This window comes from Myotis nattereri (genome assembly GCF_964212035.1).
Source record: "Myotis nattereri genome assembly, chromosome: 6".
In the NCBI taxonomy this organism is placed as follows: domain Eukaryota; kingdom Metazoa; phylum Chordata; class Mammalia; order Chiroptera; family Vespertilionidae; genus Myotis; species Myotis nattereri.
Genome location: NC_138081.1, coordinates 69,503,630 through 69,529,255, shown reverse-complemented (window position 1 = coordinate 69,529,255; position 25,626 = coordinate 69,503,630). Strand labels below are relative to the sequence as shown.

The 25,626-nt window shown below is 40.9% G+C and overlaps 1 protein-coding gene across 3 annotated transcripts in view; it reads right to left on the bottom strand.

The window, feature by feature from the left end:
• The window catches only part of EPM2A (EPM2A glucan phosphatase, laforin), a gene marked incomplete at both ends in the record, with an annotated part of 290,693 nt that overhangs the window by 237,007 nt on the left and 28,060 nt on the right, over positions 1-25,626 (bottom strand). For 2 of the 3 annotated variants that reach the window (XR_013996164.1, XM_081094313.1), the window contains one exon: positions 4,325-4,566. The exons of the other annotated variant lie outside the window; for it this stretch is intronic. Coding sequence is in view for 1 of the 2 variants with exons in the window: in XM_081094313.1 (XP_080950439.1) it covers positions 4,325-4,566 (242 nt within the window). The remainder of the gene's footprint in view (positions 1-4,324; positions 4,567-25,626) is intronic. 3 annotated transcript variants of the gene reach the window in all.

Sequence of the window (25,626 nt, the reverse complement as noted above, 5' to 3'; positions counted from 1 at the left end):
CGTGTGAGAGCCACATCTGGCCTGGGGTTGAGTACCTCTGCTACCAATCCTAGAGGGGCCAGCTCTGCCCAATGCACCCACATTGCTCTTCTTGAAGACCATTCTAGGGAGCCTTAGCTAAAATGTAACCCATCGAGGAATAAAAGCTCACGTAACAAACCCAATGTCAACCAGAGCCCTGATTCTTATGTGTTGTGTATTTTGGCTCCATGTAGAATTTAATTTGGTAAAAAGTTTTCATTCCCCAAAACAATTATACCTAAAGGCAAGACAGAAATGCAGATTTTTAAAATGTAAAATAGTCAACATTTTAAATGTTGGCAACTAAGATGAAACATTCTTTTGGAACTCACAGTAGGCCTTGGCTCTCAGTAGATGCTCAAAAGGCCTTAGGTAAGTACATGAATTAAAACAAAATAAAACAGAACCCAATAACACCAACTTAATCTGACAATCTAATCTAACTTCAGGCTGCACCTCTTCCAGGCTAATCCAACTCTGAAATGACCAAAAGCTTCCTGAAATCATGCAAAGGTGGTGAGAAGGGGGACAAGGGTATGCTGGGGAAGACTGAGGCATTAGGGCCTGAAATAAGTGGGGGGCCCTAATGATATCCAAGGTTTACCTAAGGCTGGCCCTGAAAGAATCACTCCTGGCACAATCTTTCATTCTTTCCAACACATGCACATACACACAATCTTTCCTTTCTCAATACAGGGCAGACTGATGGCTGAATATATTATTGTTATTATTTTAGTATATCTTCTTTTCTACCTTTGCAATGTAATATCGATAAGAACCATATTGTCTATAACATCCTTTGGTACAAACGTAAGGACTTGGGACTAATACACCCCAACTTGGTGACTTTTCAAAGCACATTCATCGCCATCATCTTATTCTACTGTTATAATCCTGTAAAGTAGAAATTATCATCCCCATTTTCCAAATGCAGGAACTAGTCTGCCCCATATCACACAGCCATGCAGGGTGACGAGGCTCCAGCCAGGGCCTGTGGCTCCCAGGTCAGGGTCGTTGCCTCATGGCAGAGCTGAATGCCATGTGCTGAGTCAGAGGCCAGAACTCAGACTGTGACAACGGGTAGCTGAGGACTCGGCAGCACACAAACTCGTGCGGGAGGCCAGGCAGACCATTTGTTATCCAAGCACTGCCCTGACAGGGGGCAGAACACAAGCAGTTCTCCTGTGAAGGAAAACTGAATCTTAAGAGCACACTTGTTTTTTCTTGGTGGACGCTAGATTTGGGAGCTTTCTGTTTTTTTAGGTGAAAAACACAAATCAAATTATTTAAAAAAAAGAGAGAGAAAGCCTAACCAATCCATTTGTATATGACAAAGTGTACAAGATAAGGATCGATGGCACAATTGATTGGAACAGGTCGGTCCTAACAAACTGTCTTCTTGCTCAGGCGTTCGCTGACAGCATGACCAGTATGTGGCTCAAAACATTTTCAGATGGATTTTTCTCTGAAGTTCTAGAAATATTCAGCAGAATTAATCTATATGTTTACTGTGCTAATACTTTGAGCCACGTACATGGAACTTTTGGTCAAAAATTCCTCGGGGACTCCAAAATGGTCATTAACCCTTCCATGATTCCCCAGGTTATGCTGAACAAAAAAACAAAACAAAACTCTATGTAGCCTTGGGGTTTAGCCTTTTTCAAGGGGAGCTTTCATTTGCTGTCACTTCGTGTAGTCAGCGTGGAAGGTGCTCCACGGCTGTGACTGGGAGCCCCGGTCACAGGGGAATGACCTTATCTGTCTCTGCTTCCCAGCAGCACCCGTGTCACATCACAATTCTCTCTTCACAAAGGCAGACCCCCAAAAGGTTTAAATATAACTACAGTGGATCTTAGGGAAGAGCATGCAAATCCCCGATGCGTCAGCAGGGACTTCAGGTAATCAGAGCATGGGATGGCTTCATAAAGAGCCAATGGGATGCGTGTATATCGTCTAGTTTACCTTCTTTTCCACCTTTGCAATGTAATATAGATAAGGTTCGTATTATCTATAACATCCTTTGGTACATACGTAAGGACTTGGGACTAAGTTGAAACTTATTTCAACTTCTCTGAGCCTCATCACACGTAATATCCCAATGGGATAACAATGCTATAAAACCAGAATCAAAGAAGCGAAAATCCAAATGCTCTCTGGAAGCTATTGGCACTCTAACAATTTCTTCTGTTTTGAAACCAGAGAAACAAGCTGGACAGGACAAATATGACCTAGATTCAACCAGTGCTCTTCTGTGCAAATGAGGGGTTTTTTTCCTCCCTTGGAAAAAAGACAAAGCTTATGTGGCTAACTTAAGCTTCTTTGGATCAGCGTTACCAAGAGCAGTCACCAAACTATCCCCTCCTTAAGGAACAAAAATTATACCTCATCCCCAGAGATAGCTCAGTTCACACACAGACCCACAAAGGGATCCAGCTCAGCCAGCAGGACCACCTGAGACTCAAAGAGCCAATGTGGCCACATGCCAGGAAACCCGATTCTCAAGGTCTTCTGTCCCCACCCACATCTTGACTCTGGGAAGATTTAGCTACTTCCCTGGCAACCCATGATTCTGCCTAATTCCACCTAAAGATGCAAATGACAGATTGAAAGTGTGGCGGTCTGCAGAATGTGTGCAAAGAGTTCATGTGGGCATGTATGGTGTCTGGAGCAATGTTCTGAGTCAGACCATTCTGAAATCCAGCTGTGTCTCTGTTCTTTATCTTGGCCGGGTTACTTAAGTTTTTTGTACCTCAGTCTTCTCTGCAAAATGGAGATAACTAATTGTCCCAACTCTGGTTATGAGAATTAAATGAGTTAATGCATGCAATTGCTTAGAAGAGTGTTTGATACATATGGACTTTGGGGGGAAGAGGACTGATAATAGAAACGTTTCCTCCCTAGGCATCAGGATCTTTCTTCTTTCCCCAGAATAGTGTTGACCAAACTCCCTTAGCCTGTGCCATTTTCACAACCCTCTGCTGCCCCCTGCTGACATCTAGTTCACGTTACTAGTGTAACTCGGTTCTCTTGGCTTCAAATAGCTCCATTCCTTTTCTACAAGGATCCTCCTCTCCCACCAGGCTGAAATATAGACCATTCCTCTAAAACCTCTGTGCCTTGGCCTATGCTTTCTTCCACCTGAAATGACAAGTCATTCATGTCACCTGCCTGCCTGTTCTTCACACCATAGCTCTCCTGGAGCACATCACTTATGCCTCTCATCACATTACTTCTGTTCTGTAGTCTTGACCATGTCTTCTTGCTCCTTACCATTTCATCAAAACTATGTCTGTTTCCCCAGCAGCACTCGTGTCACATCATAATTGTCTCTTCACAAAGACAGGCTCAGCCAGTACTTGAGCAATAAATGCAGCCTCATGATCACAATCCTTCCCTGAATTTCGTTATCCTTCTCATTCTCTCCCACTTTAATGTTGCAGTTACCGCCTAACTGGTGTCCCGGATTCACTCTGGGCCCACCCAATCCATTCTCTACTTTGCAATCAAAGTGCACTTCTAGAGGAAAAGAAAATGATTACTTGGGCAACTCCCAGCCAGTTTTTTTGCACTGCTTCTCACCACTTTAGGGAAAAGTCTCAAGTCCTTATTATTCCCAAATCCCCCAAGACTCACTTCCCTCACCCTCTGATCTGCAGCCCACGAGCCTATTTTCAGTTCCTACAACCCTCTATGCTCTTCTGCAACAGGGATTCTTCGACAGCTGCTCCCTCTGCCTGGGAGCCTCACTGCTGACCCCAGGCCTCTCTTCAGATCTTAGTTCAAACACTGCTTCCCTGGATCCTTCCCTGACTGCCCTTCCTGAGTCTGACTGTCTGTGCATACTCTCATAGCTCTATCCGTGTATCTTCCTAACAACAACAAAAAAACCACATCCGTTTTAATTTCTATTTGTAGTCATTTAATAGGATTATAAGTCCTATGAGGGCAGGAGTTGTCCTGCCTCTTTTTGCTGTTGTATTCTCAGTCACCAGTACCGCATACACAGTAGATATGCAATAAATACATGTTTAATGAATAAACAAATCAAAGACCCATGCTAAAAAGAGTATCAACCAAGTTATCAAAAAATACATATTAAATGTTAAACCTAAACCCTTTTCTTTATTCCATTTCTATTATTCATATTTAGGTCAATCAATTATAGACAGAAAGGTAGGCTAGCAGATGGATAGATGATAGATAGATAGATAGATAGATAGATAGATAGATGATAGACAGACAGACAGGCAAGGGCTTCTCTGAAACACATTTCACAAGGAGCCAACATGATTCTGATGCTTACCTTCAGTGCTCATATCTGGAGTTGGCATCCAGATGTAGACCAAGCCTTCTTCCTTGTATAGCTTAATCATAGTATCTGGAGTCATGGGTTCTGGGTAGCGATTACAGCCTGAGGAATTCTGTACAATATCCCATTCAGTCTGGAAATTCATTACAGCTGTAATCCCCAATTCATGCTTCAGTTTGATGGTTACGTGTTCCACTTGGCGAGGGCAGCTACCCAGCCAGATATTTGGTAGAATTCTAATGAGAACATACAGAGTCAACTATTACTATTGTGACTATGGTTTGAGATTTGAGAAGCTGCATAAAACATGTAGTATTAAAGTGCGATTTTATTCACCCCAGGATACAGGTCAAGAATATATCTCGTTCCCCCTTCTTATTTTCACTTTTTCTGTGTAGTCCAATCATGTAGACAGAATAAGACTATATAACGCATTGGTATCTTAAATCACATCCAAGAGTCAGATAAAAATTTGTGTTTAAAGGGAGTCACGATTAACCATTTATACTCCACCCAGAACGGGTTGTGGGTGTTTAGAGCTAATTTGTCTCTCTTCCAATTTTATTGTTGGTGGCTTATTGAGGACAAATCAAGAAAATCTGCACTCTATTTTCTGAGATAAAAAGAAGGAATCTTCTAGAATCTAGATGTACCATTGGGTAGAAATGATTATCTCTTTTTCTCTCCTTTTACTTGTTCTTTTTTTTTTTCGTATACTAAGTAATGATAATAATAAAGGCAGATAGATGTTAACGACAACTATCTGAATGCACAATAAATGTAAGTGGACTTTATGTCTAGCTATTATAATTTACTAGTACTTATTTTAGTAATTTCTTTCGTATTGCAATGGCTATTCAGATAATTTTTCATTGCTCTGTGTATCCCTCATTTAAATCCTGCAGAGAGTAGAATACTCATCCTCTATTTTTTATGAAATCCGGATTGTTTTTTGCCTTTTAGCTGTTGTTGTCATTGTAGATGTTAAGGTAACAAGCCAACTGACTAATCTCAAATGTAGCTATTCTCATTCCATCCTCAATGAAATATCCTACAAGATCCAGCATTGTCGTTTTAAATCTTGCATCCTACTTACCCTCCAGGAGAGAATAAACCAATTTTTTATTGTTGCTTGGGTTCTAAGTCTAATGGGTTATTGGGAATTTCCTTATGGATTATTGTGGAAAAATAAAGGGGATACAATTTTAAAAAGAGAAAAAGTGAGAAACCCAGGAAAGACTTAATGGTACTGTGAAGAGGGGAATAGGACCCAAAGGCTTTTCCACTTTAAATCCTAACTGTAAAGAATTCTCAGATATCCCATGGGGCCCAATGGGCTGAGAGAAAGAGCATCAACAGACGCCCTTTTAGCATGCCCCAGAGCTGTGCTTGACCAGGACATTGCTCTCTCAATTGTTAGTCTTTGCAGGAATGGAAACTTCATAAGCCCTGGGTCACTGCCCCTTCCCTCTGGCTGATGAGTGAGAATAGAAATCTACCTCTATCTACATGTTCCATACTCCCTCCCATTATCCTTTAAAAATTCCTCCTCCAATAACCTGCTGGATGCCTAGTAGCTAGCAGTGCTAGGCTGCCATACTTACGCTTAGGGGTTTAACCTAGGATACTAAAGTACCCTAAGCTGAAAAAGAGGGGAGTGGACACTTCAGTTATATAACCAAGAATTATAGCCTTTTGAAAAACAATGGATTTTTGTTGGCAAAATCTTGAAGTGCACTGGTAAAATACTAAAACATCTACACTAATAAAAGAGAAAAATGGTAATTGGCGTACAGCGATACCGTTTTCATTGGCTAATCAGGGCTATATGCAAATTAACTGCCAACTAAGATTGGCAGTTAACTGCCAACAAGATGGCGGCTAGTTTGCATATGTAGGCACAATGCAGGGAGGCGAAAGGGAAAGCAGGAAGAGCCCCCTGCCACTGACAGTGATCGGAAACCCAGGGGGGAGCTAAGAGGTGGGGGGCAGGGCAAAGGCGGCCCTGGGGCCCTGCCCCCCAGCCATGATCGGAGAATCAGGCGCCTTTGCTGCCCTGGCCAGTGATAGCAGGAAGTAGGGGTGGAGCCAGCGATGGGAGCTGGGCAAGGTCGAAGCTGGCAGTCCCAGGAGCTAGGGGTCCCTTGCCTGGGCCTAAAGCGAAGCCCACGATCGCAGCGCCCCCCGCTGCCACCGCAGGTCCCCGCTGCCCGGGCCGGACGCTTAGGCCAGAGGAGTTAGGCCTGGGCAGGGACGGAGCCTGCAACCGCGGGGAGCTGGGGGTCCCCTGCCCAAGCCTGACACCTCTGCTGGAGCCCTCAGGCCTAGTCAAGGGGCCGATCCGGTGATTGGTGATCGGAGGGTGATGAGGGTCAACTCCTCTGGCTGAGGCATCAGGCCTGGGTGGGGGGCGGAGTCGGGGATTGGGGGGATATGATGGTCCCCTTGCCCGGGCCTGAAGCCTGGGTCAGAGGCATCAGGCTTGGGCGGGGGGTGGAGCAAGCAATCAGAGGGAGATGGGGGTCCCCTGCCCAGGCATGATTCCTGGGCCAGAGGCCTCAGGCCTGGGCGGGGGCCAGAGCCAGTGATCGGGGGGAGATGGGGGTCCCCTGTCCAAGCCTGACACCTCTGGCGGAGGCGTCAGGCCTGGGCAAGGGGCGGATCAGGCGATCGGAGGGTGATGGGGGTCAACGCCTGAGGGCTCCCAGTATGTGAGAGGGGGCAGGCTGGGCTGAGGGACACTCTCCCCCCCACACACACACCCAGTGCACGAATTTCGTGCACCAGGCCCCTAGTCCTATATAATAAAAGGGTAATATGCAAACTGACCCTAACAGCAGAACGACTGGGAATGACTGGTCACTATGACACACACTGACCACCAGGGGGCAGACGCTCAATGCAGGAGCTACCCCCTGATGGTCAGTGCGCTCCCACAAGGGGAGCTCTGCTCAGCCACAAGCCAGGCTGATGGCTCTCAGTACAGCGGTGGTGGTATGAGCCTCTCCCACCTCCTCAGCAGTGCTAAGGATGTCCGACTGCAGCTTAGGCCTGCTCCCCGCTGGCAAGTGGACATCCCCCAAGGGCTCCCGGGCTGCCAGAGTGATGTCTGACTGCCAGCTTAGGCCCAATTCCCCAGGGAGCGGGCCTAAACCAGCAGGTGGTCATCCCCCATGGGGTCCCAGACTGCGAGAGGGCACAGGCCAGGCTGAGGGACCCCCCTGAGTGCACAAATTTTTGTGCACCAGGCCTCTAGTGATTCATGATAGGCAAGCTGAATTCCAAACGTTACCCCGAGTTCACTTGAATATTTTGTCATTAGAGTGGGTAGTACTTAGTATTTAGCTAGTAAATAAATTCTAAATAAAATGGCTAGCATGCAAGATTTGCATAAAGACCAAAAAATAATTCATAGAGATATACAACAGGTAAATAGGGACATTTGAGCCTACAAAAATAAGAAATCAGAATCCCAAACCTGAGTCAGTCCATAGAATCATGTTGTGTTGCTTAGAAAGGTATTATCCTATCATTTCATTCAGCCATGCTCTACGAGTACATTTAAACTAACTGGGAACCTTGGGAAATTCAGAATAAGTCAAAGGTAAACAGATCCAAACTTGGTACTTTAACATACATATTTCCCACATACATTTTCTAATGGAAATAAGCCCTTGAAATACACACTCACACATTCTCACACACGTATAAACACCAGTTTCTGTATCAGATTATTTCCAGCTTTTTTATAACATAATTAATTCTTCCCCTAGAAATGCCAAAAGTCAGAGTCTTATTTAAGAAATGAATATAAAACAATTCCTGATTTTTTAAGCAAGATGTTCTGGACCTAGGAGATAGATAACTAAAGATAAATTCTAAAAACAAGCATTGTATTGAAGGATAGAAAAAGAGATAAAGTAAATTTACTAAACCATTATATGAGACATTTAGACAAAATACTGGGCTTGTTAAAAACACACAAATCAATGGAGGCTGCTTAATCAGACAGCTAAAGTGCAGCTTGTTGGCTCTAACAGTAGGTGATATATTTCTAGTATATGATAAACTGAAAGTAATAAGATGTATGATTTGCTTTCTAAATAGTAATTAAACTCTTACTTATCCATTCAAAAGAGAATAATTTGATGCCATCAAAAGTGAAGTTTTACACATTCCATCTTAGTTCTAATTTTCTTTTGGTGTCCATTATATTTTAAACAATTTTTTAAATCAGGAATTTTTTACAAGGTGAAAAGAAACTTGTTTAAGTATGGAATTTAGGGAATAAAAATTTTGTATAAAGGTAGTTTTAATGCAAGACATACCAAACTTCAAAGACATAAAAATGGAACAAAATATATAGCTTATATTGTCAATTACACTGTAAAACTTCCAGCAGATTATTTTATGAGTAACTTACTATTAATACTGAGTTTTTATCAGAGCTTTCTGTCAACTTCACTATAGATTATTTGGAAAAGTCAAAGGGAGTTCATGGTACCAAATGGGTATTGACACTCAGCCAGCCCAGGACGGAGGTTCCCAAACCTGGTGCTTTTATAAAAACTGCTATTACCAGGCTCTACCCCAAAAGTACTCATAAAACGGCTCTGGAGTGAGGTCTAAAACTCTGTGGGTTATTTTCCCCTAGAAATTAGCCAGAGTATGAACGTTACCAGCTCAGCAGATCCCCATAAATATGTAAGAGAAGCTTACATATTTGGTATATAGATCTCAATACCTTTTAGTAGAAGTACAAAATATGGAAATGAGAGGATGTGGACTTGCTCAACTCTACACACATGTATATCTAAGTTTAAGTCCTTACCTTACTCCCAAAACAGTTTCAAGAATGCAACTGATTCTTAGACAGAGTAAGGAAAGGGAACTGTCTGTTAGGAAAGAGTAGTTTTAAGAAAATATGCCCAGGTGTTTAATGCGTCATTTCTTCTAAAAAAAGTCAAATCAACTGCTGAGTCATGACAAATATTTAATACTAGAGGCCCATTGCATGAAGAGATTCGTGCAATAGGCCTTCCCTTCCCCTGGCTGCCAGCACCGGTTTTCCTCCGGCACCCAGGACCCACGCCTTCGCTGCTCCAGCCGGAGCCTTCAGTCTTCGCTCCACTGCTTCACGCCTATGTATGCAAATTAACCGCCATCTTTGTTGGGTTAATTTGCATACTCTTCTGATTGGCTGGTGAGCGAAGCGGAGGGACGGTCAATTTACATGTTTGTCTATTATTAGGTAAGATAATTATATCCATTAAGAATGTACTTTTGTAGGAAAAAAAAAACTATTTAACCTGGGTTTTTACTATTGCCACTCTGATCCAACAAGATTGGACTTAAATAAAATTCTCCCTAGAAATATTACAACGTAGCTAATGACCACAGGAAAGAAATGCATGGCTGACATTTCTGGAACCTTCTTCAACTGCAAATCAAAACCAATTTCATTCGAGTAAACCTAAATTTGTGGTTCCAGGTAGTCAGATCACAGTACTACCCCATTTGCTCCACCTGTCAGGCTAGGGCCAGTGGTACAATGGCTACTGAAGCATATGAATCCAAACCAGCTTGCTACATCTCAGCTGTCAGTCGAAGGAGGCATAGCTGGCAATAATGAGCACATCAGGCAGAACGTGCATCCACTCACTTTGGGGAAAACAAACAAAACATGGGGTATTGGCAAGAGGAGCATGAAAAAGACAAGAGATATCAGGAAATGAGACCATTATATGGACTCCACATCACAGGCTTCATCACTAAAGGCCAGAGAAGTGGCAGAGTAACCTTTTCCTGAAGGTGAGCATTAGCATTATTTTTGTCCACAGGGGAAAAAATTAGGAAAACCACAACAATGATGAGATAGATGTGTGAACGTAAGTTTTTGTTTATTTCTTATCACTCCAAGAGACCACAATTATTGAATTGCAATGCCCTCTTCTTAGCCATACAAACACAGCACCATTTCAGAGATAGAAAAAGATGGATTTTGCAGAGGTTCTTCACAAGACCCAGTTAAGAGTATATATATTTTAAAAAATTAGCACATTTCCTAACTTAGATAATTGTGTTACATTTACCTTATTTAATATTTTATGGGCAATTTGATGTGAAATTAAAATGTGATCTGGCTTTTAAATAATGGGTCAGGGGAAAAACATCTATCATTCCTATAATTTAGATCTCATTAGTGAGAAAGCAGGAGAAACATTAAAAGCAATTCCCAGTGAACTCCAAGCTTCATTAGCACATAGAGCTCCTTCTGCAGAAAATGTGTCCTCTGGTGTTGTTTTAGGTAATTAATGCCAAACTTCTAACCCAAAAGGGTGCTTGTCACAGACTCCAGCGAAGGCTGGACAACTGCTCAAAGACAAATTCCAATTTAGAGAGTGATACTAATTAACTTCTTTATTTTAAAGAAAGAGTGTTATTAGAGTTTGCTTATGAATCGTAGACTATTGTGTATATATAGCACGTGCTCTATAATCCTACAAATATATATGACTAATGTTTGATTGTGGGGCCCAAATTGTTCTTTTATAAATGCAGTCACTTTCTTTGATTTTTCAGACATGCTATGTAGTTTATAACCACATGAAGCAAATATTTTTGATGTATGTAATTTATTTTCTATATTATAAAATGCCACATAATTAAATTAATTATAAAGGTCTTCAATGGGTTGAATTGTGTTTTCCCAAATTTTCTGTGTGGCAGTCCTAACCTCAGAATGTGACCTTATTCAGAGATCTGTCTCTCAGAGGTAATCGGATTAAGATAAAGTCATTAGGGTAGGCTCTGATCCAATATGACTGCTGTCTTTATCAGAAGGGAAAGTTGGACACAGACATGTATAGAGGGAGGACAATGTGAAGATAAAGGAAGAAAAGGGCCATCTACAAAGCAAGAGGCTGGAACAGGTCCTTTCCTTACAGCCCTCAGAACAAATCAACCCTACAGATACATTGATCTTGGACTTTTTGCCTCCAGACTTTGAGACAATAAATTTCCGTCATTTAGGCAACCCAGCTTATGGCACTTTGTTATGGCAGCCCTAGGAGATGAATACAAGGCCTAAACATTCAGACTTAAAATATGTACATTCAATCATCCAGACTCTTCAGGTATCCCCACATCAGGTATACTTGAAGTAAAGCATTTTAGCAGATAGTTTTCACCTTTCATCCTGATGTATGGAATTCTACAAATATGACTAATGTTTGATTATGGTGCCCAAATTGTTCTCTTATACACAATACTACCCACTCTCCTTAACTCATGTCCTTCAATCCATCACCTGAGCACCTCCAGCCTGGCTGGACTACCTGGTTTCTTTCCTGATCTGATGTCTCAGTTCTAAAGTTCTGAGGTGTCTAGTTTTGATAAATACATTAGAATTACCTGAAATGTGTAAGAGCACATTCTCTCAGACTCATAACTCCTTAAGACTCTTAGTCTCAGAGAGTTTGGCCTTCTCGTTTTGTGCATTTATTGCCCTGAAATATGGTTTATATGCCATATTGACAGATTAAAGTAGTAAATAAGGCAACTAACACACATCACTTTCTTAAAATCAATCACAAGGTAACACAAAGATTGAGACAAATGACTAGGACAGCAGCCCCAACTGGTTTTCTTGACACAAATGTCAACAAAACATTCCAATAAAATATCATCCTGGCATAGTAACTTTGTTTCCAATGTTTAGCATTCCTTGAAAGAGTACAGTGTCATGTTTAATACTTTTTTCTAATAATAACTTTAAAAGGATTTGTTTGAAATTAATCACTTGCATAATGAATTGGGAACCAAAGAGGATCAAGGAAGCGATAAAAATTAAACGTATGCACTTTTTGGTATTTGTTTTAAAGTCATTTTGTCTATTAAATGAACACGTAGTGATATGCCTGCTTTGCTTTGTGCGAGGCACCCAACAAGCAATGGTGAGGGAGACAGTCATGGTATGCCCACATTTGACATACATTCTTTTAGGATGACAAGCAATAAGCAAGTAAAGACACAAAATGTATAAAATTTATGAAATTAAATTGTAATATGCTCTCAATGACATAAACAGGGAGTTAAAATAGAGAACCACAGGGGAGCTAGACTTCAGATAAAACAATCAGGAAGTTCTTCTCTGAAGGTGACATTAAAGCTGAAACCTGACTTAGGAAAATGAGGGTGAGAAGAGGGAGTTAGGCTTTAAGAACTAAGAGACACCTAGAGGCATGGAGTGAGGTGAACAAGCAAGGAGTGTGGCACGAGACAGATTGCGAAAACCACGCTAGGCCTTACTGATGTGCTAGGAAATTTGTAAAATGATATAAAAACAATGAAAAACCAATGAAGGATTTTTAAGCAGAGCAGTAACATGGGCTTATTTTAGGGTTTTTAAAAGATGACTGGCTGCTAAGGGGAAGACCTTTTGGACAGCGATGGTTTGGAATACAGTTACTGGTGCAGATAAAAATGGGCTAACTCAAATGTACTTTAGGGGTGGAGCCAACAGAACTTGCACATGAATTGGAGGAAAGGTGTCAGGGAAAGTAAAGATCAAAAATGACCACAAGTTTACTAATATGGTATTATAATCTATAATTTCTTAACCAGGTCTACCCTCAATGAAGCTTATATATCTAGGTTTCTTTGCTATATATTTTTACAAGTTTCAGATTAACTACCATTTTATTTACTAACCATCATGCTAATGGCAGCCATATGCTTAAAGTCTTTTTTTTCTTAAAAAGATATCAAACTATTCAAACTTCCTTTTAGTTTTCCACTCAGATCTTTATTTCTATAATGCAAATGTTAATAAGGTAGGGTTTTTTTATTGATGTAAGGAATTTGTACACAGGATATGTTGCCCATCATTTAGATTTCTCTCATATTGAGGAAATTTCCACTATAGACAATGGAATTAGTTTATTTATTTAATCAATTTTACCAAACAGATTTTTTTAAATGTATTATTTTCACTTATGGGTCTTTATTTCAGCTCTAAAACAAAAATAAATTTAGGGGAAAAAGACGGTTGAAAAATGAAAAAAAATCGTGATTTTCTTTTTTTAACGGTAATAATTCATCACTGCCAATCATTTCATTTATTGAAATACAAGGAATTCCTAGTGTGAAAGGGGATTCTATTAAGTACTCTGAGCCACAATAGCTGTTTTCAATATAATTTTATTGACCAAAACATCATTTTAGATAGTTCTAAGGTTATACTCATCTAAGCCAGTGCTTCTCAAATATTAATGCACAAACAAGTCATCTGGGGATCATGTTAAGATGTGTACAGTCATTCAGTCAATCTAGGTTGGAGCTGAGATTCTGCAATTTCACAAGTTCCCCTCCAACACCAATGCCACTGGCTCTTGGAACACACTTTGAGTAGCAAGGAATAGTTTAATAATGCTATTTAATTGAAATACTATTATTATAGTATTATACAAGATAGTTCAATACAATTCAAAATGCTCAGGTGCACTGAGAAGTAACTAAATAAGATCTGCTAGAGCAAACAAAAGACAAGCATTTGATCTGTATTGTTGATGCTAATATTAGAGGCCTCATGTCAACCATGCAGGGATGCTTGCTATTTTTAAAATAATTCTGATTACAGAAAATTTTAAAATCCCCTTATCCCTCTTTCATTATTTCCTATCTGCAGGAAGCCAAATGGCTATGTTCACAAAATGACCTTCCTTAGTTCTAAAACATTCCTCTTTTTTCCTTGTTTACGGTGCTCATTGGCCTCTCGATAGGAACCTGAAATTCCCTTTAGTGTTATATTTTAAAATATGCAGTTTGAGATTTTACATAGGGATCTGAAAACTGGGAAAAATACACATAAGACTTGAAATTTATGGGACACCAAGGAATTTAAATGGTTGAGAACTCTGATGCAGTTAGTAATGCTGCATTCAGGAGTGTCAGAAATTCGATAAGGTTCCAGAAAGACACAAAATAAACACCTCCTCTCCCCTTTGAGATGTGAGTAGGGAACAAAGAGAGATGTATAACTGAAGAAAATACTGTAATATTGGGACCTACACAATCCCTGGGAAATTTTGCTCGTTTCATTCAGTCGGGAGTCAGGCCACATAGAGTGTATTTTGTGATCTCCAGAGAGAAGCCAGGATAGCTTCTCTGAATGTGCAAATCAAAGAGGCCTGTTTTCTTAAGTTACCACAGATCCTGCGGACCCATAGATATGGGAGAACAAGACAGGTTCAGTAAAACTTGATCTACTTATGTTCTTTCTAACTAGGAAAGGTCTTAAATAAATAGTCGGCCATGTATTCCAATACAACTCACAAAGAGAATTAAGTACCAATCATATGCAAACTATCACTGTCATGTTTAAATAGGTAAATATCAAACAACCCTAATCATCATGAGATGGCATTCTCTCATATAGCGCTCTTATGTGTATTTAATTCATTCTGGCAAGACCTTCACAATACAGTTTTATTTAAGATCATCCATTCCACTGAGCATCCATAGCTTCTAGTCACTGAAGTGTTTAATTGGTACAGATTGGTCTTAAATTTTTTAAGCTAAAATTCCTCGTCCATGTTTCATAGCCCAGGACATTGTCATCTTCACCTTTCACTATGCAAGTGCTTAAATATTTTCAAGATTTTTCAGGAAAGTTATTCTGCATTCACCACTGGGCTTAAGTGTGTGGAGATATGTTTGGATGTCAAACTTTTGAAACATATCAGATATCTAAATCATCTGTCCATTAAATAATATCTATAGGCTCCTAGTAAGAGAATTCAGTCCAGTAGCCAAAGACTCAGCACCTATCAAGTCCCATCTGACACAATTTATCTTTTACAGAGACAGTTTGATGTGCACTTTCTGTCTCTGTCCCAAATTCTATTACTAGGTGGTAGCGTTATCCTACGGATCACTTCCATTTCCCTGGATACTTCTAGTTTACTCTTACTGTGCTTCTGTTTCCTTCATAAGCTCGTATCCTCTGCAAGCCTTTTTAGTGTGTTTCTTAGAGTCTAAACTGCGGCCTCTCTTCAATTTATATGCTCTTATCTCACTAATATACATTGCCATCAGTACTACCATCTACATGCTGGTTAGTTACAAATCTACTGCCTCCAGCTCAGACCTCAATGCTCTACTGGAATTCTCCACTCAACGTCCTGTAGGTGTCAACTAAACTCCTCTTCACCATCTCCACCCTTCGCTCCCCACCCAAAAACCGAATTCTCCTCCATGGTGCTTGATCTCCATAAATTGCATGCCACGCGGCCACCTAAGCCAGGAAACGTTCCTTAGTTCTTTCCTCTTCTCCTTCCCTGCAGTCATTAACACTGTCAGTCTCCTAAATAGCTTTCAAATCTGGCCTCTTTCTCCCATTATCATTGTTTCCCCTCAGACCCTCAACACTTAAGAAGTCAATTACACCAATAGCCTCGTAAGTGACCTCACAGTCTGTCTCCCTTCCACCATGTAGCTAGAGTGATCTTTCTAAAACACAAAACTGATCATGTGACTCCACTACCTAAAATACAAAGGTGATTCCCATCACTTTCTTATGAAGTCTCAATTTTTTGGCCTGACCCTTGGGAATCTGATCCCTACAATATATCACTAATCCAGAATCCCCATATGAACCCCACCCTCCAATTTAGGAGAGAGATTTGCAAGTCTCCTGAAGTGCCGTGCACTTTCCCTTCCCTGGCTCTTATCCTGCAGTTCTTCCTCTTGGAATGCGTTCTCACTGCTCATCTATCTGATCAAGACTACTCAATCTTCCCTGATGCCCCATGACTCCTCCTTTGTGTCCCAATAACATGTACAAATGATTTATTCACTCTGGGCTCTCACACTCTGAAATGTTGGTTTTCATGAGCATTTCCTCCTCATTGCTGTGAGCTCCTTGAGAAGAATGTCTTATTGATCAACATATTCCCAGAACTTAACATCATATCTAGCATATAGTTAGCCCTTAAAAGCAAGTAGCTAATTAAACACATGAATGAGTGAGTGAGTGAATGAACAACTATGGACTATGGCTTCTGCGAAACTGTGGTGAAGATGTTTTCAACTGTGTTATCCCAAGGATGTATGTGTTAAATTACTGGTTGAAATTAGCTCAAAATACCAATTTTCTCTGCAGACAAATGTGAAAGCTGTTTTCAGCCATAATATAAATCACGTAATTCAACATGTTTTCTTTTTTGCCTTAACTGCCAGAAAATTTGAAAACAAATTTGGTGTCAATAGTAGCAATTAGACCATCTCAAGTCCACAGTTATTTCTATCACATTTGCTCTCATAAATGGTCTATGTTAGCCCAAATTCTTCTACTACACATGATTTCTTCTATAAATTATTTTACTATAAATTATTATAATATTTACAAGTAGGTGGAGGATGGTGCCAAAACCTAATCCTCCAAAATACTGGTATTTTGGAGGATTGGTCCCAGGCATAACCAGGCACATAAAAGGTAGAGTCCGGTTCTCTGGGAGCCACATAGACTTGCAGCAACTTATCAGACTCCCTAAGTTTTTTGGTCAGCCCAGTTCTGCAGCTATGCATGTCAATCCAAAGGTTCCACTCACATAAAATTGATAGAATATTAGAGCCGCCAGTACAATTCATCTGCAATAATAAAGTTCCACTCATGCTTGGAATGTGGTCACATTTTCATTAATTATAACCCATGGACCATAGCCATAAGTTTCATTTCATGATATGTCGTATTTTCAATGTTAACTGTTACTGCAAGTGGAAAAATTTAGCAGACAATAATAAATGTGATTCTGAAGCAGTGATTCACAATCTTGGCTACATACTAGAATCGCTTGGAGGTATCTTTAGGAATATTCACTCAAGATCCTTCATGAAACAAAATTCTGAGACAGTGGGATGGGGCCCAGTATCATTTTTTTCAAGCATCCGAACTGATTTAAGGTAGATTGAGGCCCTGGGATCACTGATGTAGAATGAGAGAGAGGTCAGAGTTTGAGATAAAGATTTGTCATCTTTCCCTTGACAGGGGACTGCCTAATAATACTGCCTCATAATAAGGTGAAAATAATTCCACCTTTCAAAAATCAAACTATATATTTACTCCCATTAAATGACCCTGGTTATAAAATCTGAATTTAAAGGGGAAAATTAGAAGGATTACTCATTTTTAAAAGTATTTTCTGTCTTTATAAAGGATGAATTGAAGCATTTTTTTAAGTACCTGGTAGTGATTTAACTGATTTGTAGACTTATCTCAGTTACTACTTAAGCTTGCAACCTTTGCAAAATCAGTGGAATCTATCTAGACTTCACTTCTAATGTGTAAACTGAGATAACTGGATTAAAGAAGCACTTTCTCAACCCACACTGTTTCACAGACATGCTAGATATTATGACAAGGTGGATGGTGGCTGAGGGCACAGACCCTGGAGCTGCCTAAATTTGAATACTGGACCCACTAATCACCTTAGGTTGGGCAGATTAAATAACCTGCATATAAAATGGCACTAACAATACTACCTACCACATAGAGTTGTGAGAGTAAGTGAAATAATATATGTAAAAGCATTTAGAATATTTTCAAGCACACAGTAAGAACTATTAAAGCATGAGTTATTATTCCTATTACTAATAGTACACCCTCAAAAAAAGTCAGGGCCTTAAGTATGCTAATGTGTTGGTGAGCCTCTAACAAGAGGACACATCACATAGCATTTCAAAAATATATTTGACCAGTTAACCCTTGGTTGCAGGAGAGCACATGCTGGGGAAAACTGGACTACATGATTGCTAGGTCCCTTTAAACTCTAGTACGATGCGATTCATCTCAACGTCTGAGAGACTCAGAAAACTATGTCCCATGGGCCAAGTGCAGCCTACCACCTCTTTTTGTAAATCCAGTGTTCACAAAACACTGCCATGCTCGTTTGCTTACATATGGTCTATACCTACCTTCCCATTATAACAAAAGGGGTGAAGAGCTGCAACAGAAAGCATGTGGCCCACAAAGCCTGAAATATATACTGTCTGACCTTTACAGAACAAGTCTTCCAATCCCTGCTTTAGATGTGTAGAGTACTGGGAAGCCTATAGCTCCTCCCCATAGTAACTTGATCATCAAGACAAATTCTATTTTATGAGTGGGCATTTCTATTCCATCGAGCCAGTTGGCTGGAGGAAGAAAGGAAGCAGTCATCTGCGTGGGATGCGAAGAGAGAGCAGCGACGGTGGCGGAAGGGTCTCAATGATGTGGGCTGGAAAGCATGAACAGTTAGGATCGCAGAGGAAGAGCTGCTGATGGGGAAGAAACAGAAAGCAATTGGAAAAACAGAAAGTGGCCTGAAGGCTTTGACCCTCCTTAAAGGAGCTGATGTAGGATGGGCCCTTTCTCCAATCCCCTCCTTAAAAGTCTACACACCCCCACAAAATATGAGATTGCCTTTATAATTACTAATATTAATCAAATACAAACTACAAAAATTGTTTTGTTATGCTATTTGATTCTTACAGGATGGGTAGTATTACCCTAACTTTATAGATGAATTAACCAAAGCAGAGTTTAAACAACTTCCCATATCTAATCAATAGTTGAACTTGAGTCAAACCTAGTTTTACCCATCTTGGATTTTCCATTGTGCCTTTATTGGAGTTTTCCAGTTCTAGAACTTCTCTTAAATGCAGAGGAATGGGACATGAAATTCTGACAGGATTTCTTATGCACTGTGCAAGATCATTATCATTGAGCAAAGCCTTACTATTTCTACCTTACTAATAATCTAATGTTGTCTAAAAGTTTAGCTCTTGGGTGAGGGGGAGTGGGAGGAGGATGGACAGGCAAGGTGATGTAAGGAATCTGCCTGCATCCTGCACAGATAGCAACACAGACTGAATGTATCTTACCAAGAAAAAGAAAGAAGAGTATTCATTCAATATGAATAGAAACACAGGAAGCTATTGAAGAATAGACAAAAATGCAGTTCCAAATGGCAGCTGCAAACCTTATCTCTTATATTCCATTGCTACAAAGACCAGTGTAGTCAGCTTTTCTTAGCCAAATGTGAAGTAGAAGAAATATAATTTAGTGTTTAGAAAATATGCCTAATTTACCACCAAAGCGATACAATTTGTCCTGAAGTAAGGAATTCTACATCAGCTTTTTAAAATGATGGTGATTAAGTAGATTACAATATACATCCAATGTTCTTTTCTTTTCATTATTTGTGGCACCCTGATGAAAAGTAATTAAGCTTTGGCGAATTTTCCTCTTAGATGTAATTTGGACCACTTATCTGAGATTCTCAGAAGGGAGCTGACTTGACAACTAAAAGAGAACACCTGTTTCTATCAATGTAAAGGCAGCCTTCCTCTGCCGCTGCTGAACAATGCACAGCATTTCCACAACCCGAAATATTGAGGGATATATTAGAGAACTGCCTTTTCCACCCAGCCAACAGAATTAGGAATTAAATGGTATATTTTTATATTTACACAAGGGAAGAAGAATGGCCATGAATATAAAATAACCAAAAGAGAAGAGGGAGAATTGCAGTGAGTCCTCAACTATGCTGATGTTCACCCTATTGCCCAACACACTCAGCTTCTCAGATGCATTTTTTTTTTAATCTCTTAATTTGGGATTCTGTTACTTTACTAAATAGATGAAAGGGGATCTGCAGAAAATGTTGTGTATGTTTTATAGTTTCCCACACACTGTGTGTGCATGAAATTCTATCCATCTGCTTCTCACTGATATTGAAAGTAGTTGGCTGATATGACACTTACGGCTCACAAAAGGAGGATGGGGAGTCCCGTAGCTTTATTGAAACACAAAATAATTCCATTTTCTGACTTTAGGACCCATGAAGCTTCAAACATTCTTGTAAGAGGCTTTATTTGTTCCTTTTATACTGCTATAACTTTGGCTTTTCCATCCTGTTTTAACAAACCTCAAAAAGCATTTTCACAATTTCAACTATTTGGGCTCACTGCATTCTCGAGATGAATATCACAAGGAAAATAAGTATAGTACCAGAGATCTAAAATGCAATTTAGGGATCAACTGAAAATCAGTTAATGGACTGCAAAGAAATTTGTTTTCCTTTGTCTACCTTACCATCTCTTTTTGTTTGCCTTTACTAATTTTCTGGTGGACTGTATTGAATGAAAATGCTGTAACAAGTTATTTGGGTTGTTTATCTTTGTGGCACATTATAATTTTTGATCCCTATCAATTTTTGAAAGTATTTGCAAGACACGAACTTTTAAAACCTTTCTACTGAAACATAATACACTTTAAAAATACATATAAATGTACTGCTCAGTAAATGTTTTACAAAGTGAACATATCCATATAGCCAGTACCAAAACCAAAAACAGAACTTCTCCCCCTCCTTTCTAGTCATTACAAGGAGAACCATTGTCTGGACTTGTAACACATAGATTTATTTTGCCTGTATGTGTGGGGTCATGAACTTCTGTTATCTTGCTTAACCTACAAGCAGAAACAGAGGCATGGAGACAAAGGGCAATCTGTATAATGCCCTGCAACTCTTGAATAATAAAGTCTAGACATTTCAACTAATGTGCTTTCCACAGTGTTGCCTGTAACTATTGCCTGAACTGTAATAGTTACTCTTCCCTGGATCTCCAGCCTGGGCAGTAGGCTTCAGGCCAGGGAGGTTTTCCTGAACTTCTTCAGTCCTCCACTGTCCTCATCTCAGAACCACCTATATATTTGTTGACCAAGCAATGTCGTTTTAAAGTGTTAATTTTACCATTTTCTGCACAGGCTATGAAAGTCTAATACTGTTTAAAAGCACAGACAGTAGAAAATTATTTCAGGACCAGAAAGCAGAAACCAAAAAATAATCATTTCACTTTTTATGCTACTGAAAATTTTCTTGATTGTATGAAATACAAAAGTGGTTTTGATTTACCATACTTGGGACTCCAACAGAAATTCAAAGATGCCTGCAGAGCTTTACAAAGTCTGTCAAGGTTATTACAACCTGACCTAGATTCTAACTCACTTCTTTGTTTCCCCGGCAATGGAAGGTATGAGAAGTCTGTTAAGTGAGATCACTTCCTGGTTACTTAAAGTTTAACACTGAAATAAGAGAAATATTTGGAATATACATATATATATCTCCTACCTAATAATAGAGAAACATGGTAATTAACCATAACTTTGCTACCCTTCCCATTGGCTAATCAGCAAGATATGCAAATTAACTGCCAACCAAGATGGCGGCCGGCAGCCAGGCAGCTGAAGCGAACAGGAGGCTTGCTGGCTCCAGTGATGGAGGAAGCCAAGGTTCCCCGCCTGCCGCTGCCAGCCTCTGAGCTTGCACTCTAAGAAACAGTGTTACAATTATAGAACCCAAACAACCCCTGATACCTGCTTTCAGCAGCAGAGGTCTCTGAGCTGGAGCCGAGCCTCAGAGCTAAAGCCGGCTCTCAGCTCCAGTGACAGCCACAGAAGGTAAATAAATCCCAGAATAAAAAAAAAAAAGAAAAAAAGGAGAGGTTGGGAGCTTCAGTCACCCACCAGCCTGAAAATGGCCCTGATCCCCTCATCCGGGCTGGCCAGGCACCCCAGTGGGGATGCCCACCCTGAACGGGGTGTGACCAGCTGCAAACAGCCATCATCCCCTCATCCAGGCTGGCCAGGCACCCAAGCGGGACCCCCACCCTGATCCGGGACACCCTTCAGGGCAAACCAGCCGGCCCCCACCCATGTACCAGGCCTCTGTCCTATATAGTAAAAGGGTAATATGAAAACTGACCCTAACAGCAGAACGACTGGGAATGACTGGTCACTATGACACACAATGACCACCAGGGGGCAGACTCTCAGTGCAGGAGCTGCCCTCTGGTGGTCAGGTCGCTCTCACATGGGAGGAGCTCTGCTCAGCCACAAGCCAGGCTGACGGCTGCCAGTACAGCGGTTGGTGGGAGCCTCTCCTGCCTCCTCAGCAGCGCTAAGGATGTCCGACTGCAATTTAGGCCTGCTCCCCACTGGCAAGTGGACATCGCCCGAGGGCTGCCGGGCTGCCAGGGGGATGTCTGATTGCCATCTTAGGCCCAATCCCCCAGGGAGCAGGCCTAAGCCAGCAGGTGGTCATCCCCTGAGGGGTCCCAGACTGCGAGAGGGCACAGGCCAGGCTGAGGGACCACCCCCCCCCCCCCCGCCGAGTGCACAAATTTTTGTGCACCGGTCCTCTAGTATATATATAAAAGACTAAGTGACCATCCAACTAGCTGGTAGAAATGATGTGCACTGACCACCAGTGGGCAGACGCTCAATGCAGGAGCTGTCATGGGACAACAACTTTGCAGAGTGCCCTCTCGCAGTCCGGGACCCCCTCGGGGGATGTTGGAGAGCCGGTTTTGGCTCGATCCCCACAGGCGAGGCTGAGGGACCCCACCTGCCGGAGGGATCCCACTCATTCCACAGATGCCCTTCAAACCCCAGTGCCACCCCAGGTGTGGTCAGCCAGGGAAAAACTGCGGGAGGTTGGCTCCAGGGCATGTCCGGCCCGTCTCATCCAGTCCTGCCCTGCCGGCCACCTTCTAATTAATTTCTTTTCAATGTGCACGAATCCATGCACCAGGCCTCTCGTAGTGTGATAACTGGCTACTGAGTTACCGACATTAAAATCAATATGCCCTGGCCGGGTGGCTAAGTTGAGTGGAGCATCTTCTGTACACCAAAAAAAAAAAAGGTTGTGGGTTTGATCCCTGTTGGGGCATGTATGGGAGGCAACCAATTGATATTTTTCTCTGATCTCTCTCTCTCTCTCTCTCTCTCTCTCTCTCTCTCTCTCTCCCCTCCCTCCTCTCTCTCTCTAAAAATAAATCAATAAAATCATATCCTCAGTGAGGATAAAAAAGTTTAATGAAGGAATGAGTCAATGAACGGAATGATCACAGACCAAACTCACCTGATTATCACATTGAGAACAGAAAGTACAAAATATTTATACTTCAATCTCATATTGTGGCCAGTTAATAAAGTATCAAGCGGAAAGTAAAGGAAGGGGGGAGGGAGGACACTAAGGTAGAGAAAGGGGGACAGGAAAATCCAGAAGGAGATTAAGCAATAGCCAGGGAAACAGAAGCATAGTGGAAAACAGTAAAACAAAGTGGGGTGGGGGCCACCAAGAGAAATAGTCTGGAAGTGTAGGAAAAAGGTAGAAAAATAGGAGAGGTGGCAAGAATAAGGGCAAAACCTAATAAAGGTGCATTTGTCGGTAAAGTTATATACATGCCATTACACCATCTGTAGTTCATAAATTTCCAGGTTTAAACTTGCTCATTACTCATCTTTGAAATGTAAATTAGCTGATTAATTACCATCCACAGTTTTGGGTGGGTTTTTTTTTTCCTATTTTTAATTTTTTCTTGTCATAGTGGTAGTAGCCAGGACAGATATTATTATACTAGAGGCCCAGTGCATGAATTTGTACACCAGTGGGGTCCCTGTGCCTGGCCTGTGGGATCAGGTTGAAACTGGCTCTCCAACATCCCCTGAGGGGTCCCAGATTGCAAGAGGGCACAGGCCAGGCCGAGGGACCCCACTGGTGCACTACCGGGGCCAGGGAGGAACACAGAAGGTTGGCCAGCCGGGGAGGGACCGCAGGAGGGCTCCAAGGCGTGTACAGCCCATCCCCCTCAGTCCCATCCGGCCAAAACGCAGCAGCAAGTTAACCTATGGGTTGGAGCGTCTGGCCTCTGGTGGTCAGTGCACATCATATTGACTGGTCGATTGGTCGACTATCTGCCTCCTGGTGGTCAGTGCATGTCATAGCAAGCGGTTAAGCAGCCTTAGCATATCATTAGCATATTACACTTCGGTTGAACAGATGACCTGACAACCAGACACAGCGTATTAGGCTTTTATTATATAGGATTCCTAAGGCAGGGAAGAGATCCTGCCTCTCAGCTCTAACCTGGGAATGTCCACTTGTCTAAATCCTTTCACAAAGTGAAGAACACTTTTGTCATATAAATATATTCCATATAAAAAAAATATGTACCATATAATTTCATTATTATTTAAGTTGAGAAATTTTAACAGTACTTCCAAATTCTGTTTCTTAATTTGTTTTTTCAAGTAGAAAATATTAAATGATCTTATGGAAAAGATATTCTGATACTTGATGTGCTAATGTTCAAATCCATTTCTATATTCAATTCATTACACATATTTCCAGTATCTCTGATACCATTTTTATCATCTTTTTTACTCCACCTTGACTAAAGTAACAATATCTGGTTTAAATACCCTGACTTAAAGGATAACTTTCAAAACCCCATCAACTGTCAATAGCCATTATTCTAGCTGAGGACCACTGACCAATGCATTGCTGAGCTCTCAGAATGGTTCTTTCACTTTCACTGCATCCCTGGGCTTTGTTTCCTTCAAAAGGATCTGAAGTAATAAAAGCATCACCTACAAACAATGAGATACACAAGAGGCCTATTTCACATCTCTGGTAACATCAGAAATAAGAGGTTGTTCAGAAGGAAATTTCAGGGGACAGAGCAGGCTCAGAAGGAAAAAGGATTAAAAAAATAATCCATGTTACCTCCTGCTGTCACAGAACAACTGAACAAAAACTAGCCAAGTCCATAAAAGAAGTAAGTCTATGTTCCTTCATCCTTCCCACTTTCTTCTTTCCTCCTTTTTCCTTCCTTCCTAACTTTTCTAGGTTCTGACTAAGCACCAACTGTAAACATGCAAGTAGCTTTACAGATACAGACATATTTCACTGTGAGCAATAAAATGGATCCTGATAATTTATATATACCTACTATTTGTGTAGCCAACTGACCATGTTCTCATCAATTTATCATTTTGAGACATTTATTTTTCAATCTTGATTGATCACTAATTTTAGCTTTAGGTTTCTCTTCCCTCCTAAAACTAGACAAAAATAAAAAGGCTGAAATCAACTCTCAAATGCTTGGGGAAGTCACCATTTAAATAACTTCTCTGGTGACTTCCAACTTAATGCAAATATGTCTCTTTGAGCTTTAGGACTTTATATATTAAGTTTCCACAATGAGGAGTCACACCTGATACAGCTAAGCTGGAGCAGCAGTAGGAAAAAAAAACATAACATGGTTTGTACTGAAAGATCCTTTCATAAAACGCCTTTCTCTAACACCAATATGCCTGTTCTTAATGACAAATGCAATAACCATGTCTGAGAGGAGGGCGTAGCCATGGAAATGTCAGCAGCTAAATTAAGAAGATTAATAATAATTAT